The 16,560-nt window shown below is 46.9% G+C and overlaps 1 protein-coding gene across 1 annotated transcript in view; it reads right to left on the minus strand.

Moving 5' to 3' along the window:
• SCARA3 (scavenger receptor class A member 3) overlaps positions 1–16,560 on the minus strand; it is a 65,818-nt gene that overhangs the window by 36,018 nt on the left and 13,240 nt on the right. Inside the window, exons 2-3 of the mRNA XM_042446992.1 lie at positions 2,390–2,446; positions 2,095–2,214 (exon numbers count right to left, since the gene is read on the minus strand). Of these exons, the coding sequence (XP_042302926.1) occupies positions 2,095–2,214; positions 2,390–2,446 (177 nt within the window). The remainder of the gene's footprint in view (positions 1–2,094; positions 2,215–2,389; positions 2,447–16,560) is intronic.

The following is a 16,560-nucleotide window of genomic DNA, read 5'->3' on the forward strand; positions in this document are numbered from 1 at the left end:
TTCGTGAGATCGTTGTTCCAGGTGGTTACCAAAGCTTCGACAGAGTCGCCGATGTTACCAGCCATTGCACCCTCTAGGGCAGGGGTAGGCAACCTTTTTGAGCCGGGGGCCGGGTTGCTGTTCCTCAGACAACTGGGGGGCCGAAGCCAAAAAATAAATAATTAATTTAAAAAAAAAAATTAAATAAATAAATAAACCGGGACAAAGGTAGGACAACATTTTCAAATGGTGGACACTTTTTTTTAAAAAAAGTGGAAGACATGCAAAAAAAATTTGCTGATTTTTAAAAAAATGTTAATATAAATGCATGTTTCTGAGGCGTCTATAGACAATTGCCCCCCTTGACCCTGCATGCGAGAGGCCAAAGGCCCTGGCGGCAATCGGCGGCAAGACCGGGCTGGGGCCTGTCCCAAGGCCTCGGCGGGCCGCATCCGGCCCGCGGACCGCAGGTTGCCTACCCCTGCTCTAGGGCTTCCTGGAACCTTTTGGGTTCCATTGAGCTTCGAGGGCGGACCATTCTAATAGGTCCCCCACCCCCGGGGGGGGGGGGACTGGTAATGGCCTTCAGGCCAACCTTAACCAGGAAATGATCCATCCATGACAGGGGGAAAGTTTTAATTACTTCTGCCCATGGATGTTCCTGCTCCGAACAAAAGACCGCATCGAGAGTATGACCAGCGCAATGTGTGGACCCAAAGACAATCTGGGATAGGACCATGTTGGTCATGGGCACATGAACTCCTGAGCCGCCCCTGTAAGATCTGATGAACTGGACTCGAGGAGGATGTTGAAATCTCCCAGAAGAAGAAGCCTTAGTTAAATGCTAAGGATGTGGGAAATGTTGGGAAGCAATGGGCTCTGATTGAAGAACATTGTGCAAACTGTTGGAAAAAAGTAGTGTTGAAAGGTTAAAGCAAAAACAGAATGAATTATTCCTCGAACTATATGAATAAACTACTGTTTGAGATACATAAATAAATTAGTAAATCAGAAGGTGAAAACATTAAGCAAATCTAGCCTTATGAAGTCAGGTACATAAGAAGTCAAGATTGATAGTATTGTTTGTATGGATGGAAAGGTTGTATTTATATATGTGTTTATGTTTCATGTTTGTCCATTTAATGTTTGGTTGTTTATGTTTATGTGAATGAAATTACACTTGGCCCTCCACATTTGCGGCTTCGACTTTTGTATATTTGATTATTTGAGGATTTGATTACTATATTCTCTCTAAGAATCTCTATCCTCCAGAGAAATTCTGCTGGACGTTGACCAGAGAGTTGCATTGGAGGACTTAGAGATTCCTAGAGGAATATTCTGATCTGGTCAGGCCCCACCTGGAATATTGTGTCCAGTTCTGGGCGCCACAATTCAAAAAGGACATTGAGAAACTGGAGCCATGTGTCCAAAGGAGGGCGACTAAAATGGTGAAGGGTCTGGAAACCATGAAGCCCTATGAGGAACAACTTAGGGAGCTGGGTATGTTTAGCCTGGAGAAAAGAAAGTTAAGAGGTGATATGATAGCCCTGTTTAAATACTTGAAGGGATGTCATATTGAGGAGGGAGCAAGCTTGTTTTCTGCTGCTCCAGAGAATAGGACCCAATGGAGCAATGGATGCAAGCTGCAGGAAAAGAGATTCCAGCTCAACATTAGGAGGAACTTCCTGACAGTAAGGGCTGTTGGACAGTGGAACACACTCCTTCCTCGGAGTGTAGTGGAGTCTCCTTCCTTGGAGGTCTTTAAACAGAGGCTGGATGGCCATCTATTGGGGATGCTTTGATTTGGATTTCCTGCATGGCAGAATGGGGTTGGACTGGATCAGGGCCCTTGCGGTCTCTTCCAACTCTATGATTCTATGATTCTATGAAAACACATCTCTAGGCATTTGTAGGTCCTCCAGCATGATTCTATGGTCAAATTCTGGCAGAGGTTGACCACAGAGTTGCTCTGGAGGACCTAGAGATTCATAGAGAGGCATTTTCTTATTTGTGGTTTTTCCACTTTCACGGGGATCCTATGCCACTTACCCCAACAAATGTGAAGGGCCTATTGTCATTGTAAAAAAAGTAATTTCCTTGGCTCTACCAACTCACCCAACGCCGCGAGGACCACCACGGCCACGACGAGCAAAACAACGAAGCCGTAGAGGATTTTCACGGACGTTTGGAGAGTCAGGGTCTTCTCGCATTCGCTGCAGTTGGTCCTCATCCGGCCTGTGAAGGATGGATGAAGATGGAGATGAGGAATTAGGAGAGATGATTGGGGGCACTGCCATGCCAGGTTGGCATGGGACCCCCATCCTGGCAGGTTCTTATCTAGAGACAAGATCTCCCAGCCTTGGAATAAAAGGGGAGAGGTGCCATTCATTTGCAATCCTGTTGCTCTTACCATTTGGCCTGTATCTGAAAGGGGGCATTTCTTCTTCTTCGCCAGCGAAGTTTTCTTCTAAGAGACAGAAATAGGTTTATAAAAGAATTGTGTTTAAAATGCCTCAAAAGCCAAGCAATAAGCAGTAAGCCAGGGTTGGGCAAGGGGAGGCCCTGGGACCCATTTGGACCCCAAAACAGTCCCTCCAGATCTCCTTTTCCTTGCAAAAGGATAATGCAAACAGATAATGCAAAAGATAAGGCTGAGTTGTAGCGAAGAAGAGTGAAGTACAATAACATCCGAATTCCACAAAACAGGGATACCATGAACCAAAATGCAGAAAATGCACATGATGCAAGCCTCTCAAGCTCCAGTGGCTTCTTCGTCAGGCAAAAGGGTCAAGAATCAAACAGGAGGGGAAAAGTTATCAAATGACAAGGTTAGCCCCAGGTTTGCAATTTCTCAGATGGTTTTTGATGTTCCACGGAGGTACATCCACGCAAGCCAGAGGCTGATTAAAGGCATCCCTGTTTTGTGGATTTTGGAAAATTTGGATGTACCTTTTTGTATTGCTAATGGGATGCAAATTTTACCCCACAGACTTTGGAAGACTTTGTTCCCAGTGCCACATGGCCAGAAGGAAAGGGACCATCTTGCATAGATGTATCTCCATGGAACATCAAAAAGGTAGCCTATTCTCCTGTATGATTCTTAACACCTTTGCCTGGGGACCTTTGGAAGCTTGCATTGTGTACTTTGTGCATTTGGGTTGACCCAATACAAATATCTGTTTTGTGGATTTGGGGTGTTACTGTAACATACATTACAATCATTCTTGGGCTGTGAATATCTGACCCGAGACACCTCCTTTTGTTTTTCCGCTTCTTGCCAAGGAATTCCTGTTGACTTGTCCCACTTTTCTTGAGTCTCTTAGCTAGCAATTTTTGGCAAGGAGGGGATGCCTAAGACTGGGAGAATGCTTTTGGATCCAAAAAGAGTGTGTCTTCCTCCTTTCTTTCTGAAAGAGGCACTAAGGGTTATTTGTTTGGAGGCTGTCGTTGGTTCAAGAGGCACCAGGGATTTCTTTGCCAGCCACAAGCCAGAAACAGTTGGCAAGGAAAGGGCCTCAGCCATTGAAAGGGGAGGGCAGCTGGAAGATTTCAAAAGCTGCCACAGCAAGTTGTTTCCTTTGCTCTTACCAAAGCATTTAGGCACAGGCATAACATGGATGGATGGATGGATGGATGGATGTGTGTGTGCTGTAATACTGAAAGCTGGACTGGCCTTCAGCAATTGGGCTTTCCCTGGGGATCGAGAGGACTATCCCCTTGTTTATTTTCTTAAACTAAAAAAAAGTCCAAACAAAAATCCATCAGGGATACCTTTATTGGCCAAACGAAATGCAGTCTTAGAAGTCAAACTGCATTTTTTGAGATTTGAAAATAGCTAAAGTATACTTACTTTAAAAACAAACATCTCAGTATTACCAACAGGTAAGTAACATTATATACCATACCTTACCAAACTACAAATCCTAGGCTCCCATGGCATTGCGCCATGGCAGTCTGAGCGCTGTTCAACTTAATTCTGCAGCATAGATGCAGGCTTTTTCTTTCTCCATCTCTCTCACTTTAAAAGTACCCACAGTGAGACAGAGTAAACAGTTGTTGTTGTTGTGTGTCTTCAAGTCATTTCCAACTTATGGCAACCCTAAGGCAAACCTGGAGGTCCAGTGTGGTATAATGGTTTGAGAGTTGTTCCCTGGGACATTGGGAAGCCAAGGTTCGAATCCCAGTTTGGCCATGGAAACCCACTGGGTGATCTTGGACAAGTCACACTGGCATCTGTGGCTGGCAGCTTCAGAGAATGGCATCTTCTGGCTGGCAAAACATCAGAAACAAACTCTTCTAGAGTTCCACAAAGCCTGAAAAACCCACAAGAAGACTATGGATGCTGGCCATGAAAGCCTTCAGCTTCACAAGTCACACTCTCTCTGCCTCAGAGGAAGGCAATGGCAAACATCCTCTGAAGAAATATGCCAAGAAAACCCCATTATAAGATCACCTTAGGGTTACCATATGTCAGAAACAACTTGAAGGCACACAACAACAACAACAACAACAACAACAACAACAACAACAATGTGGCACCCATACCCTGGGGTTTGCTTGGCAAGATTTGTTCAGAGGAGGCTTGCCATAGCCTTCCCCTGAGGCTGAGAGAGTGTGACTTGCCCAAAGGGTTTCATGGCTGAGCTGGGAATCAAACTCTGGTTTCCAGAGTCCTAGTCCTACGCTGGTCATGGATGCATGGTCAGAAATCGACAGGTGTCTGATGTGACCCAGAAAACATCCTTCACAACAAGGTCGGCACTCAGAAAAGGCGTTGGCTGTGGTTTCTTTTGATGCCAACTGCTGACGCCAGCCCTGCCACATGGCACAGGAGCCTCCTGTCCTGTGTGGAACTTGGCAACCTCCCCCTCAATTGCTCCAAAGGAGGAGGCCTCCTGTTTCCCCTTCCTTTGCAAGGCGGCCTTTTTCCTGGTCCTGCAGAACAGCCTGGGGCTCGGTCCGGCCTCGGCCTTTCATGTCGGTCGAACGCAGCCGGACAAACAACTTGTGCACAAGAGCTCTGTGTGTGTTTGCACTTCAGCATCTGACAGACTTCCTGAGGTCAGCAGTGGATGAAACAACCAAGCTCCCTTCCACAAACATCAGAGAGAAAAAGGCTGACCAAGGAGGATATTTCCTAAGCTGGGGAACTGGCAACCGAGTCGCTCCACTCTGTAAATCATAAAGCAAATATTTCTCCTCTGAAGGGATCTGGCTTGCCTGGAAAATATATATATCACCACGAAAGGGCACCTTGGCACTGGAAAGGCAGAAGTCAGAGGGACCCATTGTGTCCCATTGTGCCCCATGGGACTGTGGAAAGGGTTGGCATCGAGGGCATCCTTTGCCCCCATCCTCTCCATTGAGACCTACTCAGTTTCCCATTCTTCCTAATGAAGAAGAGTTCTGTGTCACTCAACAACATTGGTTGTTGTGTGCTTTTGGGTCATTTCCAACTTATGGCAACCCTAACACATTTTCTTGGCACATTTCTTCAGTGGGAGTTTGCCATAGCCATCCTCTGAGGCTGAGAGAGTGTGACTTGCCCAAAGTCACCCAGTGGGATTTGAATCCTGTCATAGGAGTTTATCCCGTGAATATCCTGGAAAAATCGCAGAATTACATGAAACGATGTCACACAAAACGCGGCATTAAAGTGGTCACAGAGAAGCATTAATGTCCATCTTTTTACTTTTGGGATTTCTGTGACAATGCATTTCCGATATCACTTTATTTGCACAATTGTGTGTGATAATCATTTGTGCAATTACTTGCCATTTTCACTTTATTTGTGGGATGCTTTAAATGTGCTTCAATCTCTCTTTAGTGCCGAAATTAGCCCCAGTGTGAAAAACTCCATAGTCTGGCGCACAAACCACTACGCCATACTGCCTCTCATACTCAAAAACATAACGTTCAGAAAATACTATTTCAGAGGGTACATATGCAAGAGTAGCCATGTTGGCCTTGCATCAAAACACAGTAATATCCAAAATCCACAAAACAGCAACACAGTGCGTCCTCCACATTCGCTGGCATTAGGGGCCCAAGAACCCGGCGGAAGTGGAAAGACGGCGAATTCCACTGTCCCACACACTTCCGGTAAAAAGATTTTTCCTAACATTTAGGTGGAATCTCTTTTCCTGTAGTTTGAATCCATCGTTCTGTGTTCTAGTCTCTGGAGCAGCAGAAAACAAGCTTGCTCCATCCTCAATAGGACATCTCCTCAAATATTTAAGCATAGCTATCATGTCCCCTCTTAACCTCCCTCTTTGAAGTCTGGCCAATGCAGAATAGAGTGGGTTTATAACTTCCCTCAATCTAGACAGTATGCTCCTATTGATGCAATTTAGGATCATATTGGGGTTTTTAGCTGCTGCACTACATTTTTGGCTCATGTTCAGCCCGTGGTCCACTAAGACACCTGGGTCCCTTTTGCATGTCCATCCTTTCTCTGATGATGCCGCATCGCGTCACTTCCAGCCCAAATAACGCGTCCATGTGTCCAAATAATGGAGAGGGCGAGGGGGGAAATGGGCCCCAGCTAAAGGCCCATATTGTGTTAACTTGGATCACTGTCCAGTGTATCTGGAGCTCTCTCTCTCTCTCTCTCTCTCTGTGTGTGTGTGTGTGTGTGAGCGAGAGAGCATAGAAAAGCCACAAAAATGAAACATTCAATAAATAGCTAAGGCACCAGACCACTTTTCTTTTTTGTTCCCTTTGTTTTTGTTCTTACTTTGTTTTGTTTTTTCTACAACTCTGGGAATTAGTTCAGCTTTCCTTGCATTTTGTTTTTGGCACAGGGGACTAAAAGCAACAATAATAACAACAACGACAACCATGAACCACATGGGAACTGTTTACTCTCAACGGAGCATTCAAGAACTAAGGAAAGGCCTCTGTCAGGAGGAGAGTACACTGGTACCCCGGGATACGAAATGATCGGGTTACGAATTATACTAAATTCGCGCTTGGAAAAAACTGTTTTCGGGTTTTCGAAAGATTTTTCGGGTTACGAATTCTTTTCGGCGCGAAAATTCAAATGATGCAAAAGTGCATCTTCTAGGCTTTCCAGGATTTCCAGGCTAACGGTTAGGTTAGCTTTGGCGCGAATTTTGAATTTTCGTTAGCAGCAGTTGAATTGGCTTGCGAAATCAAGCCAATCAATGGATTGGCTAACGAAATTGGGGGGTGTTGTTGCCTTGAGAAATAAAAGCCGGCTTCCATTGATCTGCCCCCTTTGTCTGGCCCTGTGGATGCGGAGAAAGAGTCTCTTTGGAGCTCTAAACTTTGGTTTGCACCGAGGTGCGGACTTTCCTGGCCTCTGCCTTTGGAATTTTTTGTGGCTTTTGCCAGATTAACCATCCCGCCCGCCCAGATTTCCCTGTCCCTATTCCTCCCTGGCCCCATCTTAGAGATGGGCTCAGATCAACAGAGGGATATCAGGGTTTTTAGTTTTAATTTGCTGTTTTTTTATCCTTGATATTGTATTTTAATATGTTATACTATTTAATACTGTCTAAGGGGGGAGGGATAAAGTGGTTTTTTAAATGTCAATATTTTATATTTACTGTTGTTAACCGCCCGGAATTGGTTTGCAGAGGGCGGTATACAAAAAATAGTATTAATATTATGATTATATATCTATTCGGATCAAGACCGGCGATCAGCAATTTCTCTAACCAGAGTAGGTTGATGATTTTTAACCTTCTTCTTGTGGGGTGGACTGGGGTGAGAGAGTGTGACCATGCTTTTGCGTGGGGTGCTGGTTGTTGTTGTTGTTGTTGGTTTTTTTTTTTTTCCAAAGTGTGGAGGTGGGTTTTGCTACTGGCATGCTTGAATTGGGAGAATGGGCTTCATTTTGCTGCGTTGAGTTCTTTGGGGTTTTTTTTTCTTGAGGGTGCCAGGCTCTAATGTGTGGGATTAATGGCCTTGATGTTGCTTGCTTGATTTTTTGGGTTTTTGTTTTTCTTTTAGGGTGGCATGCCTGAATTGGGGATGATGGGCTTCATTTGCTGCTTTTGATTTCTTCATGGCGTGTCCTGTTTTCAAAGTGTGGAGTGTGGCTTTTAAAAGTTTTCCTTGGTCCCATGTGGACAGAGAGTCCTACCATAGGCTTGCATTTTCTGGTTTGGGATGCTGGGGCTTTCTTCTATGGCCTCTGCTGTTTTTCTAAGTGTGGAGTGTGGCTTTAAAAGGTTTCCTTTGGTCCCATGTGGGACAGAGAGTCTCACCATAGGCTTGCATTTTCTGGTTTGGGGATGCTGGGTTGCTTTCTTCTATGGCTCTGCTGTTTTCTAAGTGGGGTTGTGGCTTTAAAAGTTTTTCCTTTGGTCCCATGTGGACAGAGAGTCTCACCATAGGCTTGCATTTTCTGGGTTTGGGGATGCTGGGTTGCTTTTTCTTCTATGGCTCTGCTGTTTTTCAAAGTGTGGAGTGTGGCTTTTAAAAGTTTTTCCTTTTGGTCCCAGTGGGACAGAGAGTCTCACCATAGCTTGTTGCATTTTCTGGTGGGGGATCCTGGGGTTGCTTTCTTCTATGTCGCTGTTTCAAAGTGTGGAGTGTGGCTTTTAAAAGTGTTCCTTTGGTCCCATGTGGGACAAGAGTCTCACCATAGGCTTGCTTTCTGATTGGGGATGCTGGGTGCTTTCCTTCTATGGCCTGCGTGTTTTCAAAGTGTGGAGTGTGGCTTTTAAAAAGTTTGTTCCTTTGGTCCCATGTGGGACAGAGAGTCTCACCATAGCCTTGCATTTTCTGGTTTGTGGGAGCCTGGGTTGCTTTCTTCATGGCTCTGCTGTTTTCAAAGTGGGAGTGTGGCTTTTAAAAGTTTCCTTTGGTCCCATGTTGGGACAGAGAGTCTCACCATAGGCTTGCATTTTGGTTTGGGGATGCGGGTTGCTTTTCTTCTAGGGCTTCCTGTTTTCAAAGTGTGGAGTGTGGCTTTTAAAAGTTTTCCTTTGGTCAATGTGGGACAGAGAGTCTCACCATAGGCTTGCATTTTCTGGTTTGGGGATGCTGGGTTGCTTTCTCTATGGCTCTGCTGTTTTCAAAAGTGTGGAGTGTGGCTTGTATAAAAGTTTTCCTTTGGTCCCATGTGGGACAAAGAGTCCACCATAGGCTTGCATTTTCTGATTTGGGGATGCTGGTTGCTTTCTTTCTATGGCGCGGCTGTTTTCAAAGTGTGGAGTGTGGCTTTTAAAAGTTTTCCTTTGGTCCCATGTGGAGACAGAGAGTCTCACCATAGGCTTGCATTTTCTGGTTTGGGGATGCTGGGTGTGCTTTCTTCTTCTATGGCTCTGCTGTTTGTTTTTTAAGTGTGAGTGTGGTTTTAAAAAGTTTTCCTTTGGTCCCATGTGGGACAGAGAGTCTCCACCATAGGCTTGCATTTTCTGATTTGGGGATGCTGGGTTTTTGCTTTCTCTTCTATGGCTGTCCTGTTTTCAAAGTGTGGAGTGTGGCTTTTAAAAGTTTTCCTTGGTCCCATGTGGGACAGAGAGTCCTCACCATAGGCCTGCATTTTCTGGTTTGGGGATGCTGGGGTTGCTTTCTTCTATGGCTACTGCTGTTTTCAAAGTGTGGGAGTGTGGCTTTTAAAGTTTTCCTTTGGTCCCCATGGGGGACAGAGAGTCTCACCATAGGCTTGCATTTTTTCGTGGTTGGGTTGGGGAGCTGGGTTGCTTTCTTCTATGGCTCTGCTGTTTTTCTAAGTGTGGAGTGGGCTTTTTAAAAGTTTTTTCCTTTGGTCCCAGGTGGACAGAGAGTCTCACCATAGGCTTGCATTTTCTTGATTTGGGGGATGCTGGGTTGCTTTCTTCTATGGCTGTCCGTTTCAAAGTGGTGGAGTGTGGCTTTTTAAAAGTTTTCCTTTGGTCCCATGTGGGACAGAGAGTCCTCACCATAGGTTTGCTTTTCTTGGTTTGGGGATGCTGGTTGCTTTCTTCTATGCCTGCTGTTTTTCCAAAGTGTGGAGTGTGGCTTTTAAAAGTTTTCCTTTGGTCCCATGTGGGACAGAGAGTCCACCATAGGCTTGGCATTTTTCTGGTTTGGGGATGCTGGGCTTTGCTATTCTCTAGGCTCTGCTGTTTTCAAAGTGGGGAGTGTGGCTTTTAAAATTTTCCTTTGGTCCCAGGTGGGACAGAGAGTCTCACCATAGCTTGCTGCATTTTTTCGGGTTTGGGGATGCGGGGTTTCTTTCTTCGAATGGCTCTGCGTGTTTCTAAGTGTGGAGTGGATTTTAAAGTTTTCCCTTGGTCCCATGTGGGACAGAGAGTCTCACCATAGGCTTGCATTTTCTGATTGGGGATGGCGGGTTTGCTTTCTTCTATGGCTGTCCTGTTTTTCAAAGTGTGGAGTGTGGCTTTTAAAATTTGTCCTTTGGTCCCATGTGGGACAGAGAGTCTCACCATAGGCTTGCATTTTCTGGTTTGGGATGCTGGGTTGCTTTCTTCTATGGCTCTGTGTTTTCAAAGTGTGGAGTGTGGCTTTTAAAAGTTTTCCTTTGGGTCCCATGTGGACAGAGAGTCTCACCATAGGCTTGCATTTTCTGGTTTGGGGATGCTGGGTTGCTTTCTTTCTATGGCTCTGCTGTTTTCTAAGTGTGGAGTGGGGCTTTAAAAGTTTTCCTTGGTCCCATGTGGGACAGAGAGCTCACCTAGGCTTTTGCATTTCTGGTTTGGGGATGCTGGGTTGCTTTTTCTTCTATGGCTCTGCTGTTTCTAAGTGTGGAGTGGTGGCTTAAAAGTTTTTCCTTTGGTCCCATGTGGGACAAGAGAGTCTCACCATAGGCTTGCATTTTTTCTGGTTTGGGGATGCTGGGGTTGCTTTCTTTCTATGGCTCTGCTGTTTTCAAGTGTGGAGTGGTGGCTTTTAAAAGTTTTCCTTTGGTCCCATGTGGGACAAGAGTCTCACAAGGCTTGCATTCTGGGTTGGGGATGCTGGGTTGCTTTCTTCTATGGCTCTGCGTTTTCAAGTGTGGGAGTTGGCTTTTAAAAAGTTTTTCCTTTGGTCCCATGTGGGACAGAGAGTCCACCTAGGTTGGCATTTTCTGTTTTGGGGATGCTGGTTGCTTCTTATGGCTCTGCTGTTTTCAAAGTGTGGAGTGTGGCTTTAAAAATTTTCCTTTGGTCCCATGTGGGACAGAGAGTCTCAACCATAGGCTTGCATTTTCTGATTTGGGAGGCTGGGGTTGCTTTTCTTCTATGGCTGTCCTGTTTTTCAAGTGTGGAGTGTGGCTTTTAAAAGTTTTCCTTTGGTCCCATGTGGGACAGAGAGTCTCACCATGGCTTGCATTTTCTGGTTTGGGGATGCTGGGTTGCTTTCTTCTATGGCTCTGCGTTTTCTAAGTTGTGGAGTGGTGGCTTTTAAAAGTTTTTCCTTTGGTCCCATGTGGGACAGAGAGTCTCAACCATAGGCTTGCATTTTCTGGTTTGGGGATGCTGGGTTGCTTTCTTCTATGGCTCTGGTTTTTCAAAGTGTGGAGTGTGGCTTTTAAAAGTTTTCCTGGGGTCCCATGTGGGACGAGAGTCTCACCATAGGCTTGCATTTTCTGGTTTGGGGATGCTGGGTTGCTTTCTTCTATGGCTGTCCCTGTTTTTCAAAGTTGGGGGTGGCGTTAAAGTTTTTTCCTTTGGTCCATGTGGGACAGAGAGTCTCACCATAGGCTTGCATTTTCTGGTTTGGGGGATCGGGGTTCTTCTCTTCTAATGGCTGTCCGGTTTTCAAAGTGTGGAGTGTGGCTTTTAAAAGTTTCCTTTGGTCCCATGTGGGACAGAGAGTCCTCACCATAGGCTTGCATTTTCTGGTTTGGGGATGCTGGGTTGCTTTCTTCTAGGGCTTGTCCTGTTTTTTCAAAAGTGTGGAGTGTGGCTTTTTAAAAGTTTTTCCTTTGGTCCCATGTGGGACAGAGAGTCTCACCATAGCTTGCATTTTCTGATTTGGGGATGCTGGGTTGCTTTCTTCTATGGCTGTCCTGTTTTCAAAAGTGTGGGAGTGTGGCTTTTAAAAGTTTTCCTTTGGTCCCATGTGGGACAGAGAGTCTCACACAAGGCTGTGCATTTTCTGATTGGGGATGCTGGGGTTTGTCTTTCTTTCATGGCTCTGCTGTTTCAAAGTGTGGAGTGTGGCTTTTAAAAAGTTTTCCTTTGGTCCCATGTGGGAAAAGAGAGTCTCACCATAGGCTTGCATTTCTGGTTTGGGGGAGGCTGGGTTGCTTTTCTTCTATGGCGGTCCTGTTGTTTCAAAGTGTGGAGTGTGGCCTTTTAAAAGTTTTCCTTTGGTCCCATGTGGGACAGAGAGTCTCACCATAGGCTGCATTTTCTGGTTGGGGGATGCCGGGGTTGCTTCTTCTATGGCTCTCGGTTTTCAAAGTGTGGAGTGTGGCTTTTAAAAGTTTTCTTTGGTCCCATGTGGGACAGAGAGTCTCACCATAGGCCTTGCATTTTCTGATTTGGGGATGCTGGGTTGCTTTCCCTCTATGGCTGTCCTGTTTTCAAAGTGTGGATGTGGCTTTTAAAAGTTTTCCTTTGTCCCATGTGGGAACAGAGAGTCTCACCATAGCTTGCATTTTCTGGTTGGGATGCTGGGTTGCTTCTTCTTCTATGGCTCCTGCGGTTTTCTAAGGGTGGAGTGTGGCTTTAAAAGTTTCCCTTTGGTCCCATGTGGACAGAGAGTCTCACCATAGGCTTGCATTTTCTGGTTTTGGGGATGCTGGGTTGCTTTCTTCTATGGCTCTGCTGTTTCTAAGTGTGGAGTGTGCGTTTTAAAGTTTTCCTTTGGTCCATGTGGGACAGAGATCTCACCATAGCTTGCATTTTCTGATTTGGGATGCTGGGTTGCTTTCTTTCTTGCTGGCCTGTTTTTCAAATGTTGGAGTGTGGCTTTTAAAAGTTTTCCTTTGGTCCATGTGGGAACAGAGAGTCTCCCATAGGCTTGCATTTTTCTGATTTGGGGGATGCTGGGTTGCTTGCTTTCTAGTGGCTCTGCTGTTTTCAAGTGGTGGAGTGTGGCTTTTTAAAAGTTTCCTTTGGTCCCATGTGGGACAGAGAGTCTCACCATAGGCTTGCATTTTTTCTGGTTTGGGGATGCTGGGGTTGCTTTCTCTAGGGCTGTCCTGTTTCAAAGTGTGGAGTGTGGCCTTTAAAAGTTTCCTTTGGTCCCATGTGGGACAGAGAGTCTCACCATAGGCTTTTGCATGTTTCTGGTTGGGGATGGCTGGGTTTGCTTTCTTCTATGGCGGTCCTGTTTTCAAAGTGTGGAGGGGGCTTTTAAAAGTTTCCTTTTGGTCCCATGTGGGACAGAGAGTCTCAACCATAGGCTTGCATTTTCTGGTTTGGGGATGCTGGGTTGCTTTCTTCTATGGCTGTCCTGTTTTTCAAAGTGTGGAGTGTGGCTTTAAAGTTTTCCTTTGGTCCCATGTGGGACAGAGAGTCTCACCATAGGCTGCATTTTCTGATTGGGGGAGGCTGTTGCTTTCCTTCTATGGCTGCCTGTTTTCAAAGTGTGGAGTGTGGCTTTTAAAAGTTTTCCCTTTGGTCCCATGTGGGACAGAGAGTCCACCATAGGCTTGCATTTTCTGATTTGGGGATGCTGGGTTGCTTTCTTCTATGGTGTCCTGTGTTCAAAGTGTGGAGTGTGGTTTGGCCTATGGGTTGGTGTTCTGGGTTCTTGGCCATGGGCTGTGATGATTTGAGAGTGTGGGGGTGGGACTTTTGCAAGTTTGGGCCAGAGAGTGGTGACCATGGGGGTGGGGGGGTGGTTTCAATTGGTGGCTTTTGCTCATTGCCTGTGCCTTTTGTCCTTTTAGGCTTGAGCTATGGCTCCCCAAGCCAAGTGGTGAGAAGAAGAGAGGGCTCCCTTGTCCTTGGAGGACAAGAAGGACATCATCGCCAAGCAACGAGAGGGGCGGGCGCTGGTGGGACATTGCCAAGGAGTATGGACGCAACCCTCGACGATTGGCACGGTCCTCAAGCAAAAGGAGGCCATCAGAGCTGTTGTGGCTCCAGCGAAAGGCGTGACGACCATCGCCAAGCAGAGGACAACCGAGGCACGAGGAATGGAGCGCCTGCTTCTTCTCCTCTGGAATCAAGAAAGGAGCGAGTCGGGACACCCTGACCACCGCGGTCATCTGCGAGAAGGCCACCGCACATCTACGAAGACCTGGCCGCAGGAGGCAGGCGAAGGAACTTCTTCGCAGGAGGAGCCAGCCACCCTGGACTTCAAAGCATCAGGGCGGTGTCGACAGGTTCAAGAAGAGGACCGGATCCACTCTGTCCGTCCGTCACGGCGAGGCGTCCAGCGCAACCACCAGGCCGCCGAAGCCTTCTCGGTCGCGTTCAACCGGGCCATGGTGAGGAGGAAAGGCTACGTCCCGCAGGCAAGTCTTCAAACTGCGCGAGACGGGCCTCTTCTGGAAGAAGATGCCTCGCCGCACCTACATCAGGCCAGAGGGAGGAGACACCCGGCCACAAGCCTATGAAGGACCGCTTCACACTTGCGTTGTGTGCCAATGCCAGCGGGGACTGCAAGGTCAAGCCCCTGTTGGTGTACCACTCCGAGAATCCAAGGGCCTTCAAGGCACACAACATCCAGAGGACAGGTTGCCAGTTATGTGGCGCTGCCAATGGCCGCGCATGGTGGTCACACGCCCTCCTTTTCGTCGAGTGGATCAACAGCGTCCGCGCCCCGACAGTGAAGCGGTACCTGGAGGAAGAGGATTTGCCGGTGAAGTTGCCTCCTCCTCTGGACAATGCTCCGGCGCACTCCTCCGCCCGAATGGCCTGAGAAGGACATCCTCGCGGAGTTCTCCCATCAAGGTCCAGGTTTTCCTTCTGCCACCCAACACGACCCTCCCTCTTGCAACCCATGGACCAGCAGGTGATCGCCATTCAAGAAGGTCTACACCAAGCACTGTTCAAGCGTGTCTGTCGAGTGTGACGGAGACACACAGCTGACCCTTCGTGAGTTCTGAAGCAGCATTTTGACATCGTGGGTGTGCTTGAAGATGGTGGACTTGGCCTGGCAGGCAAGATCAGCAGGCGCAACCTGATTGCTGCATGGAGGAAGCGGTGGCCTATGCTTCTTCCCTGGAAGGGTTTGCAGGCAGAGGGTGCTGAGCCCAGGTGAAGAAGAAGAGTGCACGAGATCGTATCCATCGCAAGGTCCCTGGGACTCGAGGTGGACAACGACGACGTGGAGGAACTGATCGAGGGAGCACAACGAGACCTGACAACAGAGGACCTCAAGGCCTTGGCGGCGATGCAACACTCTGGCCGTGGATGAGGACGTGCTCCATTTCGACAGGGGCCAGCAGGAGGAGCTGCGGGGCATCTTTGCCACGGCAGACATTAAAGACATTCTGAGGCAATTCCACAATGTGGCTTCCTTTGTGGAGAACACCACCGGAGCAGGTGCTGACCAGCCATGCCATTGCCCATTTCGATAATGTCGCCTTAGCCATTTTAAGAAGACCTGCTTAAGGGCCGGCAAAGCAGACATCCTTGGACCAGTTTTTCTCACTAGAAGGGAGAACCGTCATCCAAGAAGGCAAAAGGTGACCCTTAAAAAAAAGGTGACCCTTAAAAAAACAACCAAATTTTTTTTTAAAATTGGTTAACTTTGTTAAATTGGTGGCATTGGCTAAATTGGCTGATTTGGTTAATTGCTTGAATTGGATAAATTGGCTGAAGTGTTAAATTGCTTGAATTGGATAAATTGGCCGAAGTGGTTAATTGCTTGAATGGGTTAAATTTGGCTTTTTGGGCTGCCCCTCTCCTCTCCTCCTCCTCCTCCTCCTCCTCCTGCCCTCACTCCGACATCCAGGACCAAGGACAAGACCAGCAAAGGTAAGAAAAAACACTTTTTTTCTTTATCCTTTAGAATGGGCCGGACCATGGGGTTGCATTGCAAATTTTGGGTTTTTGGCCTTTGGGTTGAGTTCTGGGGTGGTATGGCATGGTGTGATGATTTGAGAGTGTGGGTGTGACTTTTGAAAGTCTGGCTTGATTGATGTGGGCCATAGAGGTGTGGTTTGCTTTTTAGATTTGGGGTTGCTTTGGTCATGCTGTGATGATTTGAGAGCAGGTCCTCCTACTCCTTCCCCTGCCTCACTCTGAGATGCCAAGACCAGCAACACTTTTTTTCTTTATCCTTAGAATGGGCCTGACCATGGGTTGCATGTTCAGATTTTGGGTTTCTGGCCTTTGGGTTTGAGTTCTGGGTGGTATGGTCATGGTGTGATGATTTGAGAGTGTGAGAGATGGGGTTTGAGTTTTGCAAGTCTGGCCTGGCTTTGATGTGGGCCATAGAGTGGTCCATGGGGTTGTTTTTTTAAATTTGGGGTTGCTTTGGTCAGGTGTGAGATTGAGAGTGGTGGATGTGGGATCTGATTTTGCAAAGTCTGGCCTGGCTTTGATGTGGGCCATAGAGTGTGCCCATGGGGTTTTGGTTTTTTTAGATTTGGGTTGCTTTGGTCATGGGTGTGATGATTTGAGAGTGTGAGATGTGGGATCTGAGTTTTTGCAAGTCTGGCCTGGCTTTGATGTGGGCCATAGAGTGTGCCTGGGGTTGGTTTTTTAATTTGGGGTT

Source organism: Sceloporus undulatus, chromosome 1 (genome assembly GCF_019175285.1).
Source record: "Sceloporus undulatus isolate JIND9_A2432 ecotype Alabama chromosome 1, SceUnd_v1.1, whole genome shotgun sequence".
Classification (NCBI taxonomy): Eukaryota; Metazoa; Chordata; class Lepidosauria; order Squamata; family Phrynosomatidae; genus Sceloporus; species Sceloporus undulatus.